The sequence below is a fragment of the Maylandia zebra genome, linkage group LG7, assembly GCF_041146795.1.
Source record: "Maylandia zebra isolate NMK-2024a linkage group LG7, Mzebra_GT3a, whole genome shotgun sequence".
Lineage (NCBI taxonomy): Eukaryota > Metazoa > Chordata > Actinopteri > Cichliformes > Cichlidae > Maylandia > Maylandia zebra.
Window position 1 is genome coordinate 35707038 of NC_135173.1, and position 20727 is coordinate 35727764.

Below are 20727 nucleotides of genomic sequence, written 5' to 3' on the forward strand. Positions count from 1 at the left end.
GACTTTTGAGTTTTTCTGCACTGGGGATGAACTGACCCTGCAAGCATTGTTTTCTATGCTGTATCTGGTCAGACATTAATATCCTTGAAAATGAAAACAGCTAAAAAGACTTAAATTCACATTTATCCACAGTTTTACAGTCTGATTGAAATAGGTTTTTTAATTATTATTATTGTGTTTTTGTTATTCTGCATGTCATAGTTCTGGAGTTGTTGAAAAAAGAAAATTAATTAAAATTCAGAGAAAAAGTTTTGAATTTTCTAGACTAAAATAAAAAAAAAAATGTACAAGAAAAACAATGACCAAAAACTTTATGAAATTTTTTTTTGCAAAAATTTGACAGTTTTTGTTTTCAGAAACTTACAGAAGCATACATTTGACTATTTTTTCTTCATAATTTCGAGGGGTTTTTTCTTGTTAATTCGCCCTTCTCGCTGTAATTCTGCTATTTTTCCCTCATAAATTAACCATTTTATTTGCTGTAAATTTGCCCTTTTTTTTCTTTTTAACTTTTTTCTTGGAAATGTATTTTTTTTCTCCATTCTTTTCTCATAAATTTGGTATTTTATTGCTTGTACATTAGTGATTTTTACTTGTTAATTAGACGATTTTTCTCATGTTTTATTTTAATTTTTTGTTTGTCTTTTTTTCCTGTGTCTTGTTTTGCCTTATTTTTTATTCCGTTCTGTCCTGTTGGCTTTACCTGTTTTTGTTTTTTTTCCTTCTACCTGTGTCTCGTCCTCAGTCACTCCTGTGTGCACTCCTGTGTGCACTCTGTGCTTCACTCTTCAGTTCCTCGTACTTCTTATCCCCCTGGTTTTGGATCCTTGTTTAGTTTTTCTACCCTGTGCCTTTGTGTCCTAACTCCTGCCACATTACATTTGGCTTAAAAGAAAAAGGTTAGTAGACATCTAGATCATACTTAGCTGCTTCAAATATGCAAAGGCATGTATCTGCAATTGAGCTGGCTGTGAAATAGGTGTGAACAGACTGCCATAGGGTGGGACTCACTTGTTGAGTTTTGCCATGTAGATCTTGATGTGGCTGAAGTCCGGCCTCTCTGCAGGGTCCTCGGCCCAGCAGCCCTCCATCAGGATGGTCAGCTCCTCTGAATGGTATCTATTGTCTGTGGTTGGCCGAAAGTATGGCTTCTGACCGTTCCTCACCTTCTGAACAATTTCTGGAGACGAGAAGACAAAGTGTGAAACTCAGCAGGTTATTATAATAGTCAGGACACAATTGAACAGCTGAAAACCAACAGAGACAGATACAGTGACAAATATTTGCCTCCTGATTTTATAGTTTTTTGCATATTAGTCACATTCACATGATCATCAATTAACTGTGATTAACCACATTTTTTAGAGAGCTGAGTTCAATTTCAGCCACACCCGCTGAATCAAGAAATCAGTTGAATAGAACCTGACTGACAAAGTGAAGTAGAGTAAAAGATCTCAAAAAGCAACACATCATCCCACAATCCAAGAAAACAGATGAGATGAGAAACAAAATGACATCTATCAGTCTGGACAGGGTTACAAAGCAGTTTCTTTGGGAACAGTGGTGAACTTTCCCAAGAGAAGCCTACTAAAATTACTACAGGATTACTACAAGAGGCCACTGATGACTCATCCAGTAGGTCACTAAAGAACCCAGAACAACAGCGAAAGAACTGCAGACCTCACTTGCCTCAGTTAAGGTCTGAGTTCATTATTCAACGATAAAAAAGTAACTGGGCAAAAGTCACATCCATGGGAGATGCAGAAACTAACACAGCATTTCATACAAAGAACATCATACCAAGTGTCAGACATGACTGTGGTGGTGTGACGGTCTGGGGCTGCTTTGTTGCTTCAGGATGACTTGCTGTAATTGATGGAACCATGAAATCTGCTCTCTACCACAGAATCCTGAAGATGAATGTCCAGCCATTAGTTCATGCCCTGCACTGATGGCCAGAGACAGAAGCACTTCGGATATGCAGCAGGACAATGATCTGAAACGCAGCTGCAAATCCACTGCTGAATGGCTCAAAAAGAAATAAAGGTTTCGGAGTGGCCTAATCAAAGTCTGGACTTAAATCAGATTGAGATGCTTTGGCATGACTTTAAACGAGGTAGATAACCTCCAAGTGTGGCCGAATAAAAACAATTCTGCAAAGAAGAGAGGGACGAAATTCCTCCACAGGAATTTGAAAGACTGACTGTCAGTTATCACAAACGGTTGACTGGAGTTCTTGCTGCAAGTGGTGGACCAACCAGTTGTCAGTTAAGTGGAAAAATGTTTCCCTTGTTAAAGAAAATCATCTTTTAAAAACTGCATTTTGTATTTACTCAGGTTATCTTTGTCTAATTTTGTTTGTTTTATCTTAAACAAAGAAACATACAAATATTACTGGTGGCTCCCAGTGCTACCCCTCAGCCTCCTGGTAGACACACCAATAGTCTCAATTTCAAAATCTTACATTGCCTTGTTGTCAAGTTATCACATTCACAAGATTTTCAGAAAATGTGCTTACTTGAGGTCAAAGTCACTGAGATTCAAACTCATCGAAGTAGCTACACCTATGGTGTCAGTTTGAAGCTCCTATGTCACCTCATTCTTGACTTATCGCATACATAAACGTATGCCTTCATGTCGCCCACCCAGTGGGGTGGCAACATTACCCAAGAAACTAAGAAATCAGGAACGAGGCAAACACTTTTTCATAGCACTGTACACCATCTCAACAAGGAGCATAAAGTGCAGCATTTTTTGGCAGCAAGTGAAATTTAATAAGCTTTCCTCAAGGTCTTATTACAATATCAGCAGAAAAATCCCTGAGTCCAAATTTGGTAATCGGTATTAAATGTTTTTATAAGTTGTAAGATCTAAGTCATCATCAATAATGAGAAGTAGACTCTTCTGAGAAACGTGGGTTGTCATCATCTGTTCTCTGAGACATAACTGGTGTGTTGGATATTGTTATCTTTGGGCAGACCCAGGATATTTCTTCCTCTTTCCAGTTTCTCTGAAGTATTTCTCAAATTTATCTTACTTCCTAATCTTGTGAAAGTCTATAGGTCATCTCAGAAATGTGTTATTAATGCTTACAACAACAAGTGATGTGATGTCACTTTGAGGACATCAGTTAGCAATGATAGGATATACTCAAATGATCAAATGATTGAGAAGGAATTCATGACAAAAAAGACATTACTTCATTTCACTGCTGCTCACCCAGGAGGGTCCTCTCGTGTTCTTTTAATAAAATAATTGGTCACACTGCCAGTCTGGTAACTGGGGACTGTGTGGACCCCAACACTGTGCTCTTTATTTATTAATTTCATTAATAAATAAAGCAGCTAGATCTTTGGAAACAACGCTCAGCTTTGGTCGCAGTGCAAAGAAACATCATTTATCAAAACAGCGCACTGTCCAAAAAATAATTTATTACTTTGTAAAAGCTAAACTAAACTGCCTCGCTAGCTTCACACCACAAAAACACCCTGACTGATGACTTTGTGTTCAAAGGTGTATATTTCATAGTGTTGGTAATATTTTTTCCGCCACATGTGAACTCTACTTAAAGCTCAATGCACTGTATATTGATAACAGTTTTCTACAGTTTTAACTGAACTTGACTCTCATAATGTTTCAGATTTATCCGGAGGAGAAAATGAGAAGGACTCATTTTCCTCCTTTCCAGTTCTAGAATTTTCATTCTTGGACCCTGCTAGAGTAGCTTCACATCATTCAAACTTTATTTATGTTTACGCTGGGTCAGAGTGCACGCCCTTAGCTGCTTTCCCTTTAAGCCATCCTTTGTCTCTGATTGGCTGCCCCTCACAAACATCAGGTTTGAACACCTTTGCTGAGGATGGCTTCACTACTCACAATATCCTCTCCCTATGACATGATACAGAGCCATAAGTAGGGAAAAGAGTGTTAGAAAGCGAATGCTTGGAGGTTAAAGTCTTTTGGCTCACAGGGATATGAAAAAGTTCTGAAAACAGGAGTAAAGGTAAGGCTTTAAAAACTTTGTTCATGTTCAATATGAGCTTTCACTATTGTGGCAAATGGAAAATATTCCCATGAAGACAGGATGCTATACTCAGTGAGCTAAAACAGAGTACATTTCTATTAATATTTTTAGTACACCGCTTCTTTTATTGTGTTATCCTTATGCTAATGTGCTATTTCTGTTGTATAGCATTAATTTATTCAGCAGTGCTGGTTGACTCTTTATAGTTGCTGATATTTTTTCCCTCTTTTATTCATAAATCATGTCATTATAAAAGTCTGTAAGAGACATCCTTCCCCAAACGATTCTTCCACATCCGCTCTTTTCTGTTAGTATTATCATCACGAAAGAGCCATAAGAGTAATTTGAAGACTCCACTGTTATTTTAAAACCACAAAATCACAATTTCACAACTGGCTCCAACACATCTGAACACTAGAGAGCAGGTGCTGGCTTTCACTGCTCACAGCCTGTTACAGATGAGCGTGAGCCACTTGTACGATCAGTGTAGAGCGTGACTGTGAATAAAAGGTTAATGAAAGCCATCGCACAGATGAAGCACTCCAGGAGGGTTTTACGCATCCACTTTGGATGCGCAAAAGTTGATCTGGAGTAGCTCTAGAAGTTGTTCCTGATGTCACTAATGCAGAAGCAGCGGAGGTGCAGGCAAAAGAGGGAAACCAGGGAAACTGGTCAAACCACAATATGCAGTATGTGTGCAGGAAAAGCCAAAGGGTCACGTGTGAGTAGTTCACTTCAAACCATAATAATGAAGATTTAAGATCAGTCTGAAATGGTGTCATCTAAATATATAATTTTCTGCCTGTCTTGGAGCTCAGCCTTCCAATCAAGCACACAAATATATAATTTTCACACAAGTGTATGAAAGTTTTCACACGGTCAGTAGTCTGAGTTTTTTTCCTTTTTTTCTTTTACTTTGCTGCTGCTAAAAAGTAGGGTCACCTTTTTTCTAAAAAAATATGTGTTTTCCTCCATCCTGATTGGAGTAGCATTAAGTCATGTGACACAAGTTTAGGATTTTATTGAGACCTATGGCGGAAACAAGTTACCCGCAAAGTTTACAGAGACATACTTAAAGAGGAGACATCTTCATCACTCATCAAATCTATCTTAGAATTATGTGACATGAAGGTTGTGTCCACACTGGAAGCGAGTCACTCGTCACGCATCGCTTTGAAGCTGATGGCCTTTCGCTTGAGGACAATCCAGGTTCTGGTTGCCTAGGTAACCCTCTAATGTATTTACTACCAGGCCGAATGTCAATCATGGGCATTCATGACTCACCGGTCATTCAGTCTCACCCACTTCACATTGACAGCAATTATTTTCCTTGTAGTCGCTCAAAATCATCAAATATTATTTCACCTTCTTTGGCCTCGTGTCTCTGCAATTCAAATCAAATCAAATCAAATCAAATCACTTTTTATTGTCACATCACATGTGCAGGCACACTGGCACAGCACATGCGAGTGAAATTCTTGTGTGCGAGCCCCACAAGCAACAGAGATGTGCAAACACAACAACACAAACGAGCAAAATACAAGAATGGCCAACCTGAAACTAATAAATATATGTACAATATATAATAGTGTATGCATTTCTGGATGTGTATACTAAATATTTTCCTACGTGTGTGTGTGTGTGTGTGTGTGTGTGTGTGTGTGTGTGTGTGTGTGTGTGTGTGTGTATACACATTTTTACAAATTAAATAGTAAAAAAATAAAATAAAATAATAATAATAATAATAAAATATATAAAATATACAGAGTTGAATATGTGCAAAACAAGTGGCATTTATATACAGTGTGGAGTGCATAATGTTGAAGTTCCAGTAGTGAAGCTGAGGTGTCTATGACGTGTTCAGCAGTCTGATGGCCTGATGGAAAAAGCTGTCTCTCAGTCTGCTGGTACGGGACCGGATGCTGCAGAACCTCCTTCCTGATGGAAGCAGTCTGAACAGTTTATGGCTGGGGTGACTGGAGTCCTTGATGATCCTCCCCGCTTTCCTCAGGCACCGCTTCCTGTAGATGTCTTGGAGGGAGGGAAGCTCACCTCCAATTATCCGTTCAGAGCACCGCACTACTCGCTGGAGAGCTTTGCAGTTGTAGGCGGTGCTGTTGCCATACCAGGTGGTGATGCATCCAGTGAGGATGCTCTCAATGGCACAGCGATAGAAGGTCCTGAGGATGCGGGGGCTCATGCCGAATCTTTTCAGTCTCCTGAGAAAGAAGAGGCGCTGCTGCGCCTTCTTCACTGTTTTGTTTGTGTGTACTGACCACGTAAGATCCTCAGCCAGGTGTACGCCAAGGAACCGGAAGCTGCTCACTCTCATCATAGCAGCGCCGTTGATGGTGATGGGGGTGTGTACTTCTCTGCACCTCCGGAAGTCCACTATCAACTCCTTTGTCTTTGCGACGTTGAGGGTGAGATGGTTGTCTTGACACCAGTGGGTCAGGGCGCTGACCTCCTCCCTGTAAGCCGTCTCATCACCGTTGGTGATAAGACCCACCACTGTAGTGTCGTCCGCAAACTTCACAATGATGTTGGAGCTGTTAGTGGCTGTGCAGTCGTAGGTGTAGAGTGAGTACAGGAGAGGGCTCAGTACACACCCCTGTGGAGCACCAGTGTTCAGTGTGACGGGGGATGAGGTGATGCTGCCCAGTCTGACCACTTGGCGTCTGTCAGACAGGAAGCTAAGGATCCAGCTGCAGAGGGAGCTGCTCAGTCCTAGATCCTGCAGTTTCCTGTCCAGCTTCGAGGGAACGATGGTATTGAATGCTGAGCTGTAATCTACAAACAGCATCCTCACATACGTGTCTCTCTTCTCCAGGTGTGACAGGGCAGTGTGTAGTGTCAGGGCTACGGCATCATCAGTGGACCTGTTGTGGCGGTATGCGAACTGTAGAGGGTCCAGTGAGTCGGGTAGTGCAGAGCAGATGAAGTCCCTGACCAGCTTCTCGAAGCATTTGCTTACGATGGGGGTCAGGGCTACAGGTCGCCAGTCGTTCAATGAGGAGATGGTGGAGGATTTGGGTACAGGGACGATGGTGGCCATTTTGAAGCAGGCTGGGACTACAGACAGAGAGAGGGAAAGGTTGAAGATGTGCGTGAACACTCCAGCCAGCTGAGCCGCGCATGACCTGAGGACGCGCCCGGGAATCCCGTCCGGACCAGTAGCTTTGCGTGCGTTCACCTTCCTGAAGCACTTCCGCACATCCTCCTCAGACACAGTGTGCGCACTGACGTCATCCGCGGTGCGCACACTGTCCGGTCTCATGGTGTTCGCTGTGTCGAATCTAGCGTAGAATACGTTTAGATCCTCACACAGAGAGGCCGTGGTCTGCGGTGTGCTGGTTTTCCCTCTAAAGTCTGTGATCGTGTTTAGTCCCTGCCACATACTCCGAGGGTTGTCAAACTGTTGTTCCACCCTGTCCCTGTACTCACGTTTGGCTGCTTTGATCGTCTTCCGGAGTTGGTAATGTGCGTGTTTGTAGTCCGATGTGTTCGCGGAGGCAAAGGCGGTGTTCCGTGCCGCGCGAACATCTCCGTTAATCCAGGGTTTTTGATTTGGGAAGGATTTGACTGTTCTGGATGGGACGACATCTTCCACGCATTTCCTGATAAATCCACAGACTGAGTCTGTGTATTCATCAATGTCTCTGGCGGCCACGTGAAACATTTCCCAGTCCGCGTGATCAAAACAGTCCCGCAGCGCAGACTCCGATTGGTCCGTCCAACAGTGCACCGCCCTCCGGGTTGGAGCTTCCTGTTTCAGCTTCTGCCTGTAGGCGGGCAGGAGCAGGATGGAGCAGTGATCTGATTGGCCGAATGGGGCGCGGGGGAGGGCTTTGTACGCATCCCGGAAAGAGGTGTAACAGTGGTCGAGTTGCCGGTTTCCACGTGTGTTGAAAAGGATGTGTTGATGGAGTTTTGGTGAGACTTTCTTCAGGTTTCCCTTATTAAAGTCTCCGGCTGTGATAAACGCTGCCTCTGGGTGTGCGGTTTCCTCGCTGCTGATCGCGCTGTACAGTTCCCTGAGTGCTCGGTCAGTGTCGGCTTGTGGGGGAATGTAAACAGCCGTAATAATCACTGCTGTAAATTCCCTCGGTAGCCAGAATGGCCGGCACTTAATCATCAGGTACTCCAGGTCCGGTGAGCAGAAGGATTTGACCGGGTGCTCGTTCGCATAATCACACCAGCTGTTGTTGATCATGAAACACACACCACCGCCTCTGCTTTTCCCAGTAAGATCCTGTGACCTGTCCGCGCGGTGCACAGAGAACCCCGGCAGTTGTATTGCGGAGTCCGGTACTTTGTCCGATAGCCAGGTTTCTGTGAGGCAGATCACGCAGCAGTCCCGCATCTCTCGCTGGAATGAGATCCGTGCCCGAAGCTCGCACAGCTTGTTCTCCAGAGACTGCACATTAGCCAGTAATAAACTGGGTAACGGTGGTCTGTAAGTGCGCCGTCTCAGTCGAACCAGAACGCCAGATCTTCTCCCTCTGCGTCGGCGTTTGCGGCCTCCAGGGCCAGAGAACAAAGGCGTCTCAGGTGAGATGAATGGGGGGTCTGCAAACGGAGCGTCCGTGTTGCAAAACTTGAACTCCGGAAAGTTATAAGAAAGACCGTCTTTTATGTCCAGTAAGGTTTGTCGGTCGTACACAAGGAGACAAGTGCTGCTCGTGAAAAAATAAAGGAAAAGTAAAATTAAACACAGAAGAAAGCCGTTGCTTGGGGGAGCTCGCGACGAGGCTGCCATACTCGGCGCCATCGAAGAGGTAAACACTTCCAGTGTTTACGCAGCTTAATGTTTGGGAAAACAGTGGTTGGTGACCACAGCATGACCAAAAAGCAAAGCAGCTGTGGAACTCTCTACCCCCGGACATAAGAAACATTGGTTCTCTCCCCCAGTTTAAATCCCAACTCAAAACCCAATGCTGCATATTCATTGTGAACCTATTGTTTGTTTATTTATTTTCTGATTTTTTGTTTTTATTGTTCTTCATTTTGTCATTTTTCTATAATATGTTTTATTCTATTGTTAAGTGTCCTTGGGTGTCTTGAAAAGCGCTTTTAAATAAAATTTATTATTATTATTATTATTATTATTGTTATCATTACAAAGTTGCTGCAGGCTTACAACTGAACTGCAAAATTACATAGAGTTTTGGCAACCTTGCATTTAAGTAAACAGAACACAACCAGTTGAGTTGAGTCCCTTGCTGCAAAGAGTCACCTCGCAGACGAGTTGCACTCATTCAGATTGATTGCAACATGTTGAGAGCAATGCAGTCAGTCCAACCAAAATGCAATTGTTTAGCCTCGCCTCAAATCAGGTAACCTGTCCAATCAATTTCCAATCACGAGTGGTCTCCCTTGCACGCTCAGACTGTCTGGTGGCTCAGTGCCTTGTCCAAGGATACTTGGGAAATTGTTTTCCACCAACCTTCCAATTGGTGGATGACCAAAGAGATCACCATCCTATTTCTTTTGCTTTGGTGTGACTGAACAATTATAATGACAGCTGCTCCTAAAGAGCCAATCAGCAGTCGAAACAAGGAACACATAAGCAAATCACAACCATTTAATGGGTGTGATGGAAGACAACTGTACCATTTCACAAAGCCTTGTTTTCTGTAAAATTAATGTTGTCTTGTTTTCAAGTGCACATTAATGAAGCTGTGATAGAAGTAAAAGGAAGAAGTGTTTCCACCCTTATGTTGAGACAAAGTCACCAGATTTTTTAAACTGATTTAAGTGGTGATTTTACACATGGGGGGCGATCGTGGCTCAAGAGTTGGGAGTTCGCCTTGTAATCGGAAGGTTGCCAGTTCGAGCCCCGGCTTGGACAGTCTCGGTCGTTGTGTCCTTGGGCAAGACACTTCACCCGTTGCCTACTGATGGTGGTCAGAGGGCCCGGTGGCGCCAGTGTCCGGCAGCCTCGCCTCTGTCAGTACGCCCCAGGGTGGCTGTGGCTACAATGTAGCTTGCCATCACCAGTGTGTGAATGTGTGTGTGTGAATGGGTGGATGACTGGATATGTAAAGCGCTTTAGGGTCCTTAGGGACTAGTAAAGCGCTATATAAATACAGGCCATTTACCATTTACCATGCAGTTCGAAATGATTGAAGTAACCCACTGGTCCATCGGTGATAGTGAAAAGTTGCATGGAATTATATTTTAAGCATCATAGGCTTTGACTGTTTTGTTATTTTCCACTTCTATCCTTATCACTAAGCTGTGATGTTTTACATCGTGGCTAAGAAATCTAAAAAGTGATTCAGAGACATTCTGAATACAGCAGACATTCAGACCACTGACAAACAGGGATGTTTTAGGGATCTTTGGACACTGTTTGCGACCCAGTTAACCAAATTCTCTCTCTCTGGTCTCGGTGTTGATGATGGCAGCTTTCAGAAGCAGGTGCTTCTAAACCAGCCAAGTCTGGCACAAAGATCTGTTAGAACCGTGACGCTAAAACACCTTTTGGCTGAAAAAACACCGACAATGATAATTAACGATATTAGAGCACAATATCTGCGCTGCGATAATTAATATTGAACAGATGGGCTTTTGGATGTAGCACTGTGTTTCTTCATACATTTTACTGTTTATTAGGCTTTATTTGTTTATACTTGTGGCTCTGGTTATCTGTTAGTGGTGCTACCCTGTAAGGGTTGGGCATATTATTTTAATAATGACACAATAATAAAGTAAACTCTGAAAATCAAGCCGTTGCATACTGTTGACTTAAGGAAGATGTATCACAGCTAAAGCTGCTTCGAGACATAACACACATGACCGTTGCCTTCAGTTTCCACTTCTGCACGATCTCTGGATCACATCTTCATTTACAGTCGACTATTTTTTTCATATCTTGGACTGATTTAACATCACATTGTGGGGTTTTTTCTGCCTTGACATCTGGTCAGCACATGTTCTTTGTGTACATGGCTGCACGAAAGGGTGCTCTGACCTTTCAAAGACATTGAGCTGAATTAAACTACAAGAACAAATGTTTTAGTTTACTGGACATTTGTTTCTGCAGGGGTCAGCTGACATGTTTAAGGCCCATTAAAAAAAACTGTTGTGTTTACCTTTGGGGCTGAGGTCCATGCCCTCCACATAGAAAGGTCCATTCCTCAGAGCTATTTCCTGCAGTATTATGCCAAAACTGTACACATCACCCTTCTGAGTCCCCTGAGGAGGATGGCGGTCGTATATGAGCAGCTCAGGAGCCGTCCAGAGCTTCTCTAGATAACAACAGAACAACCCAAACTTTTAGCAGAAAGTTGATGTTCTTCTTCTTAACAATGTGACTGGATAATCATTGCTGCATTAACTTACTTGCATAGAGTGAGTGCGAGTCGTCATTTTCACTGGACGTGCGGAAGCTGACCAAGCCGAAATCTGTTATTTTCAAAACGAATCGACTGTCCACTACGCAATTAGATGACTTCAGATTTCCATGGCAGCCAAAGTAGCTGTTGTGCAGATAGTTCATACCCTGGTGCAGAGAAGTGCAAGTAAAGCATTACAGGGTGTTTTCTGTCTGTTTCTGCTACTTTCCCCATGTTTACAGTAAATCTTATGTTCAGACATGTGGAAATAATATGATCTGACAGACAATCATATGCTGAGGAGAACATTTCTCAAGGACAGGCGCTTTCGTGGGGGTTATTTCTGTGAAATTACTGTTAAACAGAAAGACACAGTGGATACTGAAGTACTCATGTTCAATACTTTGTGGAAACGGTGAGTCAATCATGCCTCAGAGCTTCACCAGCGCCTCTTCTCCTGCAAAACGATGCTATCTGCGTGGAGCAATTTAGCCGAAGGGCTTCGTCATGCAAGTCGTTCGGTATCGCTCTGACAAAAAGCCTCTTTGTTGGGACAGATTAAAAAGGAGTCCTCTAAATCATGTCCATGATTAGTTTTGATTAAGCTGGAAGGAAAACTTCTGCAGAGTTTCTCTCCTGCTTTACATTATAGGATGGAAATATTTACTCCAGTTTCGTGCACTGTGCCAAAAATACATTTTTCTGCACATTTCTCTCTCCCTCTCTCCGTCTAGACTCTGAGAAACTGCCCATGAGAAACCATGGTAACCCAGACATTTTCTGTGTGCATCTCCAAAGTGCACAAAGCCTCTTTTTTCAACACTAAGAAAAAGGGACAATCTTTCAAAAACATGTGTGACTTTTTAAATCAATGCCTGTTGACCCAGTCTGACAGCGACGTACCTTCACGATGTCATTGATCAGAGAGTAGCGGAACATCCAGTCCAGGTTGATGCTCTCATTCTCTAAAATGTCCTTAAAATAAAGAAAGAATAAAAAGGAAGAACAACTCAAAAACCTTTGCAGACATAAGAAATGCCTTATATATAATCTTCTGTCTGTCTTGAGGTGAGAACCTACCAATCAAGCATGCAAATCTATAATTTTCAGACAAAAGTACAAAATGCTCCACAAAGACATTTCTTTTTCTATCATTGTTGCTAAAGTATGTCTGGAAACACTCATGTGTTTGTCATTGTTGTTATTAATTAATCTGTGCCTAAATTAGATTACAGGTAAACCAAAGCTAGTCCAAGTTTGAGTTATGGTTCTAGACTTTTAGGATTTTTTGAGCTTTTTAAATCTGGTTTTGATTTTATTATTGTTTTAGTGACTATTATGATATTGCTGAGTTTTTAGCTCCTGTTTTAATTCACCGTATAGTATTCCTGTGTCTCTGTATCATGTTAAGTGCGAGTTTTCCTGCCTTAGTAGGTGTGTTCTGGTTGGTTAGTTGTCTGATTGTTTTCACCTGTGATTACATGCATCTGTGTCTTATCCCTAATCACGCCCCAGTGTGTGTGTGTGTGTATATATATATATATATATATATATATGTCCTGATTAATCCTTAATCTGTGTACGCTTCATCTTTAAAGCATAAAGCCAATAAAAGTTCCAATAAAACAGACCCTGAATGCACCAAAAGTAAAATTCAAAAATAATTATATATTTATAAAATAAAAAATTGATATTTTTATTCATTCATTGCAGTGTTTGCTTTTTGATTAATCCATTTTATTTTCATTTTGAATTTCTCATGTTTATTTTTAACTGTACAGGGCATGTTTATTTCATGTTTTTTTTTTCTTTTTTGAATAAAAAGACACATCAACATTTACGTGTCACCCTTTAGCTTTACTTTAAGAGTGTAAACTGTGAATTAAAAAAAAAAAGGTATTCATCCCTATTCTCATTTATGAGAGATTAATTTATCTACTTTTCATTTGCATTTTACCCAAACCCATCTATCTGTTAATTATTTTTTATTTTTAATTATTTACTTTAATCATCTTATTTTCTTCATTATTTTTTTACTGTTTTGTATTTATCTGTATTAATTACCCTAATTTTCTACATATTGTCTACTTATTTGTCACATTTATTTATTGCTATATTTTTTATGTATTTATTATATGTAATGGTTCCATAGCACAGTGGTTCACACAATCACATGGTAAGCCAAAGGTCTTGGTTTCTTTGTCTCACCCCCCCCAAACCAGTTGCACCAGATGGCAACCCCTCCCCAAGCCTGGTTCTGTTTCTTCCTCTTAAAAGGGAGTTTTTCCTTCCCACTGTCACCAAAAAACTTAATCATAGGAAAATGTCTGATTGTTGGGGTTTTCTCTGCTTTCTCTGTATCACTGCAGGGTCTTTACCTTGCAACATAAAGTGCCTTGAGTTAACTGGGATTTGGCGTTATATTAATAAAACTGAATTCAACTGAACTGGTTCAATTCCAGACAAAGAGTCCAATCCCTCTGGGGTTGGATCAGGAAGGGCATCCGGTGTGAAACTCTGCCAAAATTCAAAACATGTGGAGCTACTCTGTGTCAGCGCCTTGTGACAAAGTAGCAGCCGAAAGTAGCATTTCATTATTTATCGCATTTAGTTATTATTGCTATGACTTCATGGAACACTAATTTCTTTTTTCTTGTTTTTTACTGATATTTACTGAAATCTGGTTGTCCATAATCAGCAGCCAAGATGCTCTTAAAGTTTATTTAAAGACTAAATGCAGAAACAATTCCAGAGCTGACAGTTTGTCTTCCCTGGCCTCTGTTTCAGCATCCAGCAGTATCACATCAGTCACAGATATCTGCCTTTTACGCAGACGACTTTCTTTAAAGTGTGACTGATAAAAGTCATTTCCCAGCTCGTCTGTTTTAAGGAAGCTTCTGGCGTGCCAGCATCTCGGGCCAAGATCAAGTTTGTTTAAAGCGTTATGTATTCCTTACTGGAACAAAAAAAGACAAATCGCAAATATTGAAGGACAAAAGAATGTGTGGACTTTTAATGGTTAGCTTGATAAGTATTGTAATCTAACAGTACTTCAACACAAAAATCCACCAGCTGGCTTTTGTTAGATTTGTTGTTTGAGTCCTTATTGTCTGTCTGTCTGTTGTCATGTGAAAAAAACAAAAATAAAAAATCTCAGAAGGTTTTCATCTTTGTGGCGATCAACTTTTAGAAAACACTTTTAGGTCCTGGTCGTCTGTTCAGTTATTTTTATCATTGCTTGTTAAATTGTATGGGATGAATTGTTTAGTCTGTAAAATATCAGCTGACAGCTTTCAGTGCTCCTTGGCACATGATTATCCAGGTCTCTTGAACCCTACTGCAGGGATGAACACCACTATTCCAGAAGACATTTCCTTCTTTGGTGTCTTCGTGATAGTGGTGGAAAGCTCTGTGTAACACATGAGGGCCCGCTGGGTTTGCGTCTGCAAACGCAGATTGTCTATAAACTGCAGTCTAGACACACGAGCCACACGCTAAATACAGCTTCTGTCTATCTGTCAGTGCAATCTGGCAACACAACCTGATTCAAAGGGTGTGTGGAGCGGACCTCTGCACACACACACCAGATATTTGCTGTCTCAGCTGTTGTTTGTCCATTTCACCTTCTGACCATTTTACTAAAGCTGTAAAAACACAAATGACACATGTTTTTCAAGTGTAGGCTGTGAGTTAGGGCTATTATTATCACAAAAAAGCAGAGTTATTACAGTTTTGTAATTAGCTGGTAATTAGTTTTGTATTTTTTTTTTATCTCATTTTGACTTTTTGTTTTTAATTCAGTTTAGTTCCAATTAATTTCATGAGTGAGTTTCATGTTTCAGTTTAGTTTTTATTAGTTTTAGTATTAGGTTTCGTGTTTTTGAATTATTCTAGTATGGGCGGGATATGTTAGAGGCAAGATTTACGAAAAATCAGTACAGGTATTACAATAAAGAGCTTTTTGAAAGCAGTTGACTCACAGTGTTGTGGACATCCAAATTCACAATAACAATGCCTCATCAATTAAAAATTTACCAAACAAACAAATACAAAAATGATGATACTTTGTGTTTATATTTTATTTAAATTAGCTTTCAAAGTTCACAAAATTTCACAATTTTCAAAAGACTATTTTTAGTTTAGCCTTATACAGATGTGCCAAATGTTTAGTGCAGAAAAATTCAAAATGCTGCATTTAGATTACTGAAATATACATTATGAAAATTATGTTAATTAGGCAAATCGAGTACACAAATAAATTACACTGTCTTTTGATTCTAGGGATTTGCGTACTAGGACGCAAGACAACCTTAAATGAACAACAACACAGAACTAAACTGCTTTCATAGGAATTAAGAGGATAAGATGCAGCCAGATGCTTTTAATCAAATGTATGTGATTAACTGATCATCAGCATCTGTAAAAAAGCAGACTGGTCTTCGTGATAGTGGTGGAAAGCTCTGTGTAACACATGAGGGCCTGGTCTGGAGCATTCAGGTGTGTGCTAACACACCAAGAGAGGAAAGACAGCAGCAGCTTTAGAGAAGCAGTTGCTGCTGCCCATCATTCTACGAAGGGTTATAAGGCGATTTCCAAACAATTTGAAGTCCATCATACTACAGTAGGAAAGATTATTCACAAGTGGAAAATATTCAAGACAGCTGCCAGTCTTCCCGGGAATGGACATCCCAGCAAATTCAACCCAAGGACAGACCGTGCAGTGTCCAGAGAAACTGCAAAGAGTGAAATCTAGAGGCCTCAGTATGTTAAATGTTAACGTTCATGACAGTACAGTTAAAAAAAGACTAAATAAGCATGACTTGTTTGGAAGGGTTTCCAGGAGAAAGCCCCTTTGCTCTAAAGAGAACATGGCACAGTTTAGGCTTGCAAAGGTGCATCTGAACAAACTACAAGACTTCTTGAACAATGAATGTTGGACAGATAAGCGGTGATGATTTGGGCTTGTCTTGCAGCCATGAGCTCTGAATAGTAAAGTCTAAGGAGCTTGGAAAGAAAAGTGTCTGGACTTCTTTAAGTTGCTTGAAGACATTTCACCTCTCATCTGAGAAGTTTCTTCAGTTCTAGGGTCAAATGGTGGAGATTCCCAGATTTAAACCCTGTGGGAGTATCCCACTGAGAGGGACAAAAGGACCCCTGATGATCCTCTACCTAATCACATGAGCCAAGGTGTGAAAACGGGTGTAGGTCACAATCAGCCAAGGTTTCGGGTGAAACCTAGCCCCAGTGATATCCTGAGGTCAGATGGCCCAGGATGTGAGCAGGCGTTAAGGCGTCTGGGAAGGGATCTCAAAACTGGATTATAGATGGCTGACAGTTGGTGTCATAAGCCACCTGTTCAAAGATGGTCGCTCACAGTGGACATAAATGGCCTCTTTTACTCCTCTTTTGAACCATCTGTCTACTTTGTCCAACATGTGAACAGATTACTTCAAGTTACTGGTGGTAGAGGTGGTTCCACAAGCTAATGAATCGTAAAGTCTACTGATGATTTTTTTTGTATACTTATCTTCATTTTGGCTTAGTTTTTGTGAAATAAATAATAACAGTGTAATATGCCATGTGTTGTTCATCTGAGGTTGTAATTATTATGTAATTTGAAGGTTAAAATAGCCTGTTGTGACCCTCTTCAGCTTTAGAGGGGTTGAAAATGGTTACCTGCAGGCTCCCTCGGGGACAGTACTCCGTTACGATGCAGACGTTAGGAGGGTCGATGCAGGCCCCGATGAAGCGAGTCAGATGGTTGAACTGAACGTCTCTCATCTGAAAATAACCACACACAAACACACAGCAACTGTGAGTGCAACTCTTTCCAACATCACATTCCCGAACCCCATGGAAACAGAGGACGGAGGAGGGAGGACTGACGGCTCGTTTATGTACAAAGTTTTGAGAATAACGCTGCCAGCAGTTCATCAAAATAATCTATTTGCAGTGGGCTAGCTGGCACCGTGTCTTTTCCTACGTGTTGAGACGCATTCCTGCTCGGGGCACCCAGGTGAAACATGTGCGTGTGCATAAATTGCCCTTGGAGGTTATGAATGAGCCAGTGTGCTCAGGGCGATGAAAAAAATAACATAAGGTTGAGGTGTTGAGAGGACGTACGAGCAGGAATATCACACTGGAACAGGCTGAATGTGTAAAACTGCTTTACATGGAAAATAATCACTCACTGGTTTTAACGACACAAAGCGTCTTCCAAAGCATGAATCACTCTGTATGTTCGAAAAAGGAATGAAAACAGAAACCTTTGGTGGCGATTAAGCGGGAACGTTTCATTTTATGAGAATGTGCGAAGTGGAAATAAAAAGGAAGAAGAAAACAGTAATTTTCTTTTCTAGAAACACAAACGGCTACTAGTGCTAACAAAGACAGCGTATCTTTCTGCAGCTGGTGCAAAACTTTGAAAATTCATCCTCAGTGAGTGACAGAAGCTCTCACACCAAAACCAGGGTGTTAGTTGCTCATGTTTCACGGCTCGGGGGATGTTAGGCTACCCTTTGGCCTATATAATTTCCCCCGCTGCACACAAGCGAGGGGGGAGGAGAGAGCACTGGAAGACAAGTGGTTAAGTTTCCACTGGCAGGCCTGTCTCTTCCCCCCATCTGGTCGGCTTTTATACGAGCTGAGGTTTGACAGTCGATCAGGCCCCCGGGGCGTCTGAGAAGCTGCCAGCTCAGACAGAAGCCTCACTCCCCCATGTGCCTGCCGACTGACCGAGAGGCCACAGAGGCGTCAAGGAAGCCTGAACTCTCCTCTCCTCTGAAGGACAGCAACAGAAAAAAGGCCCAAAAGCACCAAAAGAATCCGAGCTGGAGAAAAGAGAAAAAATGGCCACAAGTTTTCTCCACAACTTTTCATTACCACTGGTGCAATTTCCGAGTTACGGGTTTCCCTTTGCCACACAGTGTTTCCATCACCAAACCACATAAATTGCAAGATTTTCTGTTTTCCCCCCTTCAGCCAGCTTCCTTATCACTCACTCGTAAACATCACCCAGCCGAGGAGACCTTTTCCATCAGCAGCTGCACTCAAATACATGTTTAAAGGATCTGAACCCTTTGCCGTAACATCCTGCAGTGGGTCTTTGTAAACACTAACACAAACCTATCTTTCACAAGATAAGCTACAGAGCCAGAGAAAAATACCCAAAACTAACATGCTGAAATTGTTCCACTTTAAAAAAAACCCCTTTCATAAAGCAGGTGGAGATTATGAAGGTCTTTCATCTAAACAGTTGCTTCATTTTGGTGAGCAAATAAATTACCTGTTGAATACAACTAGTTGAGATGAAGGGTATTTTTTCTGTCCTCCAAGGTCTCACTCAGTGTAAAGCTCTTTTCAAACAGATGCAACTGGAAGCACTCAGAGATGCATTTTACCTCAAAATACAACTTTGCTTTCCCCTTTTAAAGAAAGAAGACAAACTCAAGAGTGACGAGAATCTGTTTCACTCGCAGACTGTGTATAAAGGATCGAGGTAGAGTCTGAAAAGTGAAGGCAATGCATTTCGTCTAGTGGTCAGCCAGCAGGGAGCGACGTCTCTGTTTTCAAAAGAAGTCCAGTTGTACAGAAGTCAATAGGAAAAGACCGTACTTTTCATTTGATCTATGACCTTTGTAAACACCTTCCTTATGAGCTTTTGGGGTCAATATGAATATATATGAATATAATGAAGTTCATTTTTATAATTTACAGTCGATGCTAGAGTGAAACAGAAGGATAAAGCGGGATGTGCTTTAGGTCAGGCCTACCCCATCAATACCCAATCCAGTGCATTCCTTTCCTTTACTTAGCAACTCTAAGCTCGCTCACTCCCTTGCGGTTTAGTTCAGCTTGAACCAAGAAAGCTAAAAGACAGCGGTGAAGAAATCAAAAGGAAGTAAATTTCATTGCTTTTATATTGCACCTGAATTTTATACATCATAACGTCAGAGAAAAACTAACCTTACTCAGAACGTGGCTTGTTACACCGAACTCAATTAGTTCAATAGTTAAATTAGTTCAATTCAATTTCCATTTTATTCAATCACGTCTCCATGTTTGTTTATTTTCTTGTCTACGTCGAATTTGTGTGTCTTAGTCCTGTTTTCAGTGATTGTTACTTCCTGTTTTTTGTATTTACTTTAGTCCCTCGTCTCATGTGCATTATGTTCAGTTTTGCCTCCAATATCTCAATAGTTAGACCCTGTTCAGCTGTGTTCCCAGGTGTGTCCAGTCTGCCCTCATCTCCTCCTATGTGTACATTGTCTGCATATTCCTCATGGTGTGTGAGCTTCCATCAGTCTGTTGTCTGCAGTCAGTTTGTCCACGTCCTGCTTTGTTATTGTTTTTATTTTTGTTTAATTCCATCTGCCGAATCCTGCATCTGGGTCCACTGTCTGGCAGCAACACGCCCATCTTATCATTTACTGTTTTACTTATAAATATCAAGTTAGAACATTTGAATCTTTGAATGTATTAAATTATTTTATTTTATTTTATTTTCAGAAAGCTATGAAAGCAAAAACCTTAAAAGTACAGCAATGATTCTCAGTTTCTTCCTCGGAGTGATAAAGTTCCTTCATTTATAAGCCTTTTATGAAGAATGCATACACTAAATTGAGTGCACAGAATATTGATCCCTCCACATAAGGCAAATGAAACATCCCTCTAGATTCTAATGTTACTTACAAGTAAAACTGGGCCAGATGGGTTGTACTAATAATAATATAACATATTTTTAGATTTTTTTTCTCCATATTTTATATTTGCTGGAAAACAAATAAAATGAGATGGGGAAAAAAGAACCAGTCCAGGAAATATAAAATTGTGCGAGTCAATTAGAAGTCACTTTTTAGAAAGAAAACAGAGGTGCAGCGATACAGATTGTGAACAGTAGTAATCCTGTCGCACTTGTACAACACAGGCTTAGTAGGTCAGAAGTGTTGCCCCAAGCCAATCCAGTTACTGCCATGCTTACTGAGTGATTAAAAGCATTTTAAACTTTATTCATTAAGGAATTAGAAACCCATGAAAGCATCCCCCTTTCTCTTTGCAGTTTATTAATTATTGCCTTTGCAGTCTGTGCTCAATAATTAGAGAACAGACACACAGATGGCTTCTCCATTATTGTCTCTTTTTTTTTAAAATATAAAATCAACAATTGAGAGTCACATGCTGCACTTTCTGTAATTCCCTTTGACACGCAATAATAAAGCATCTCCTTCAAAGGAATACGTTTTGGGACACTTACATGCTTGAGCTCCATTAAAACTTGTCTTGTCAGCTCTATCCTCTTCTTGTTGACGTGCTTGATGGCCACCAGGTTCCCCTGTGTGCAACACAAGATGAGCGGTGAAGCCA

General features: G+C 41.1%; 1 protein-coding gene across 1 annotated transcript in view; it reads right to left on the minus strand.

The window, feature by feature from the left end:
* The window catches only part of npr2 (natriuretic peptide receptor 2), a 93218-nt gene that overhangs the window by 25352 nt on the left and 47139 nt on the right, over window positions 1-20727 (minus strand). The window contains exons 10-15 of the mRNA XM_024803215.2: window positions 20618-20695; window positions 17041-17145; window positions 12268-12339; window positions 11372-11531; window positions 11122-11277; window positions 1012-1180 (exon numbers count right to left, since the gene is read on the minus strand). Coding sequence (XP_024658983.1) covers window positions 1012-1180; window positions 11122-11277; window positions 11372-11531; window positions 12268-12339; window positions 17041-17145; window positions 20618-20695 — 740 coding nt within the window. The remainder of the gene's footprint in view (window positions 1-1011; window positions 1181-11121; window positions 11278-11371; window positions 11532-12267; window positions 12340-17040; window positions 17146-20617; window positions 20696-20727) is intronic.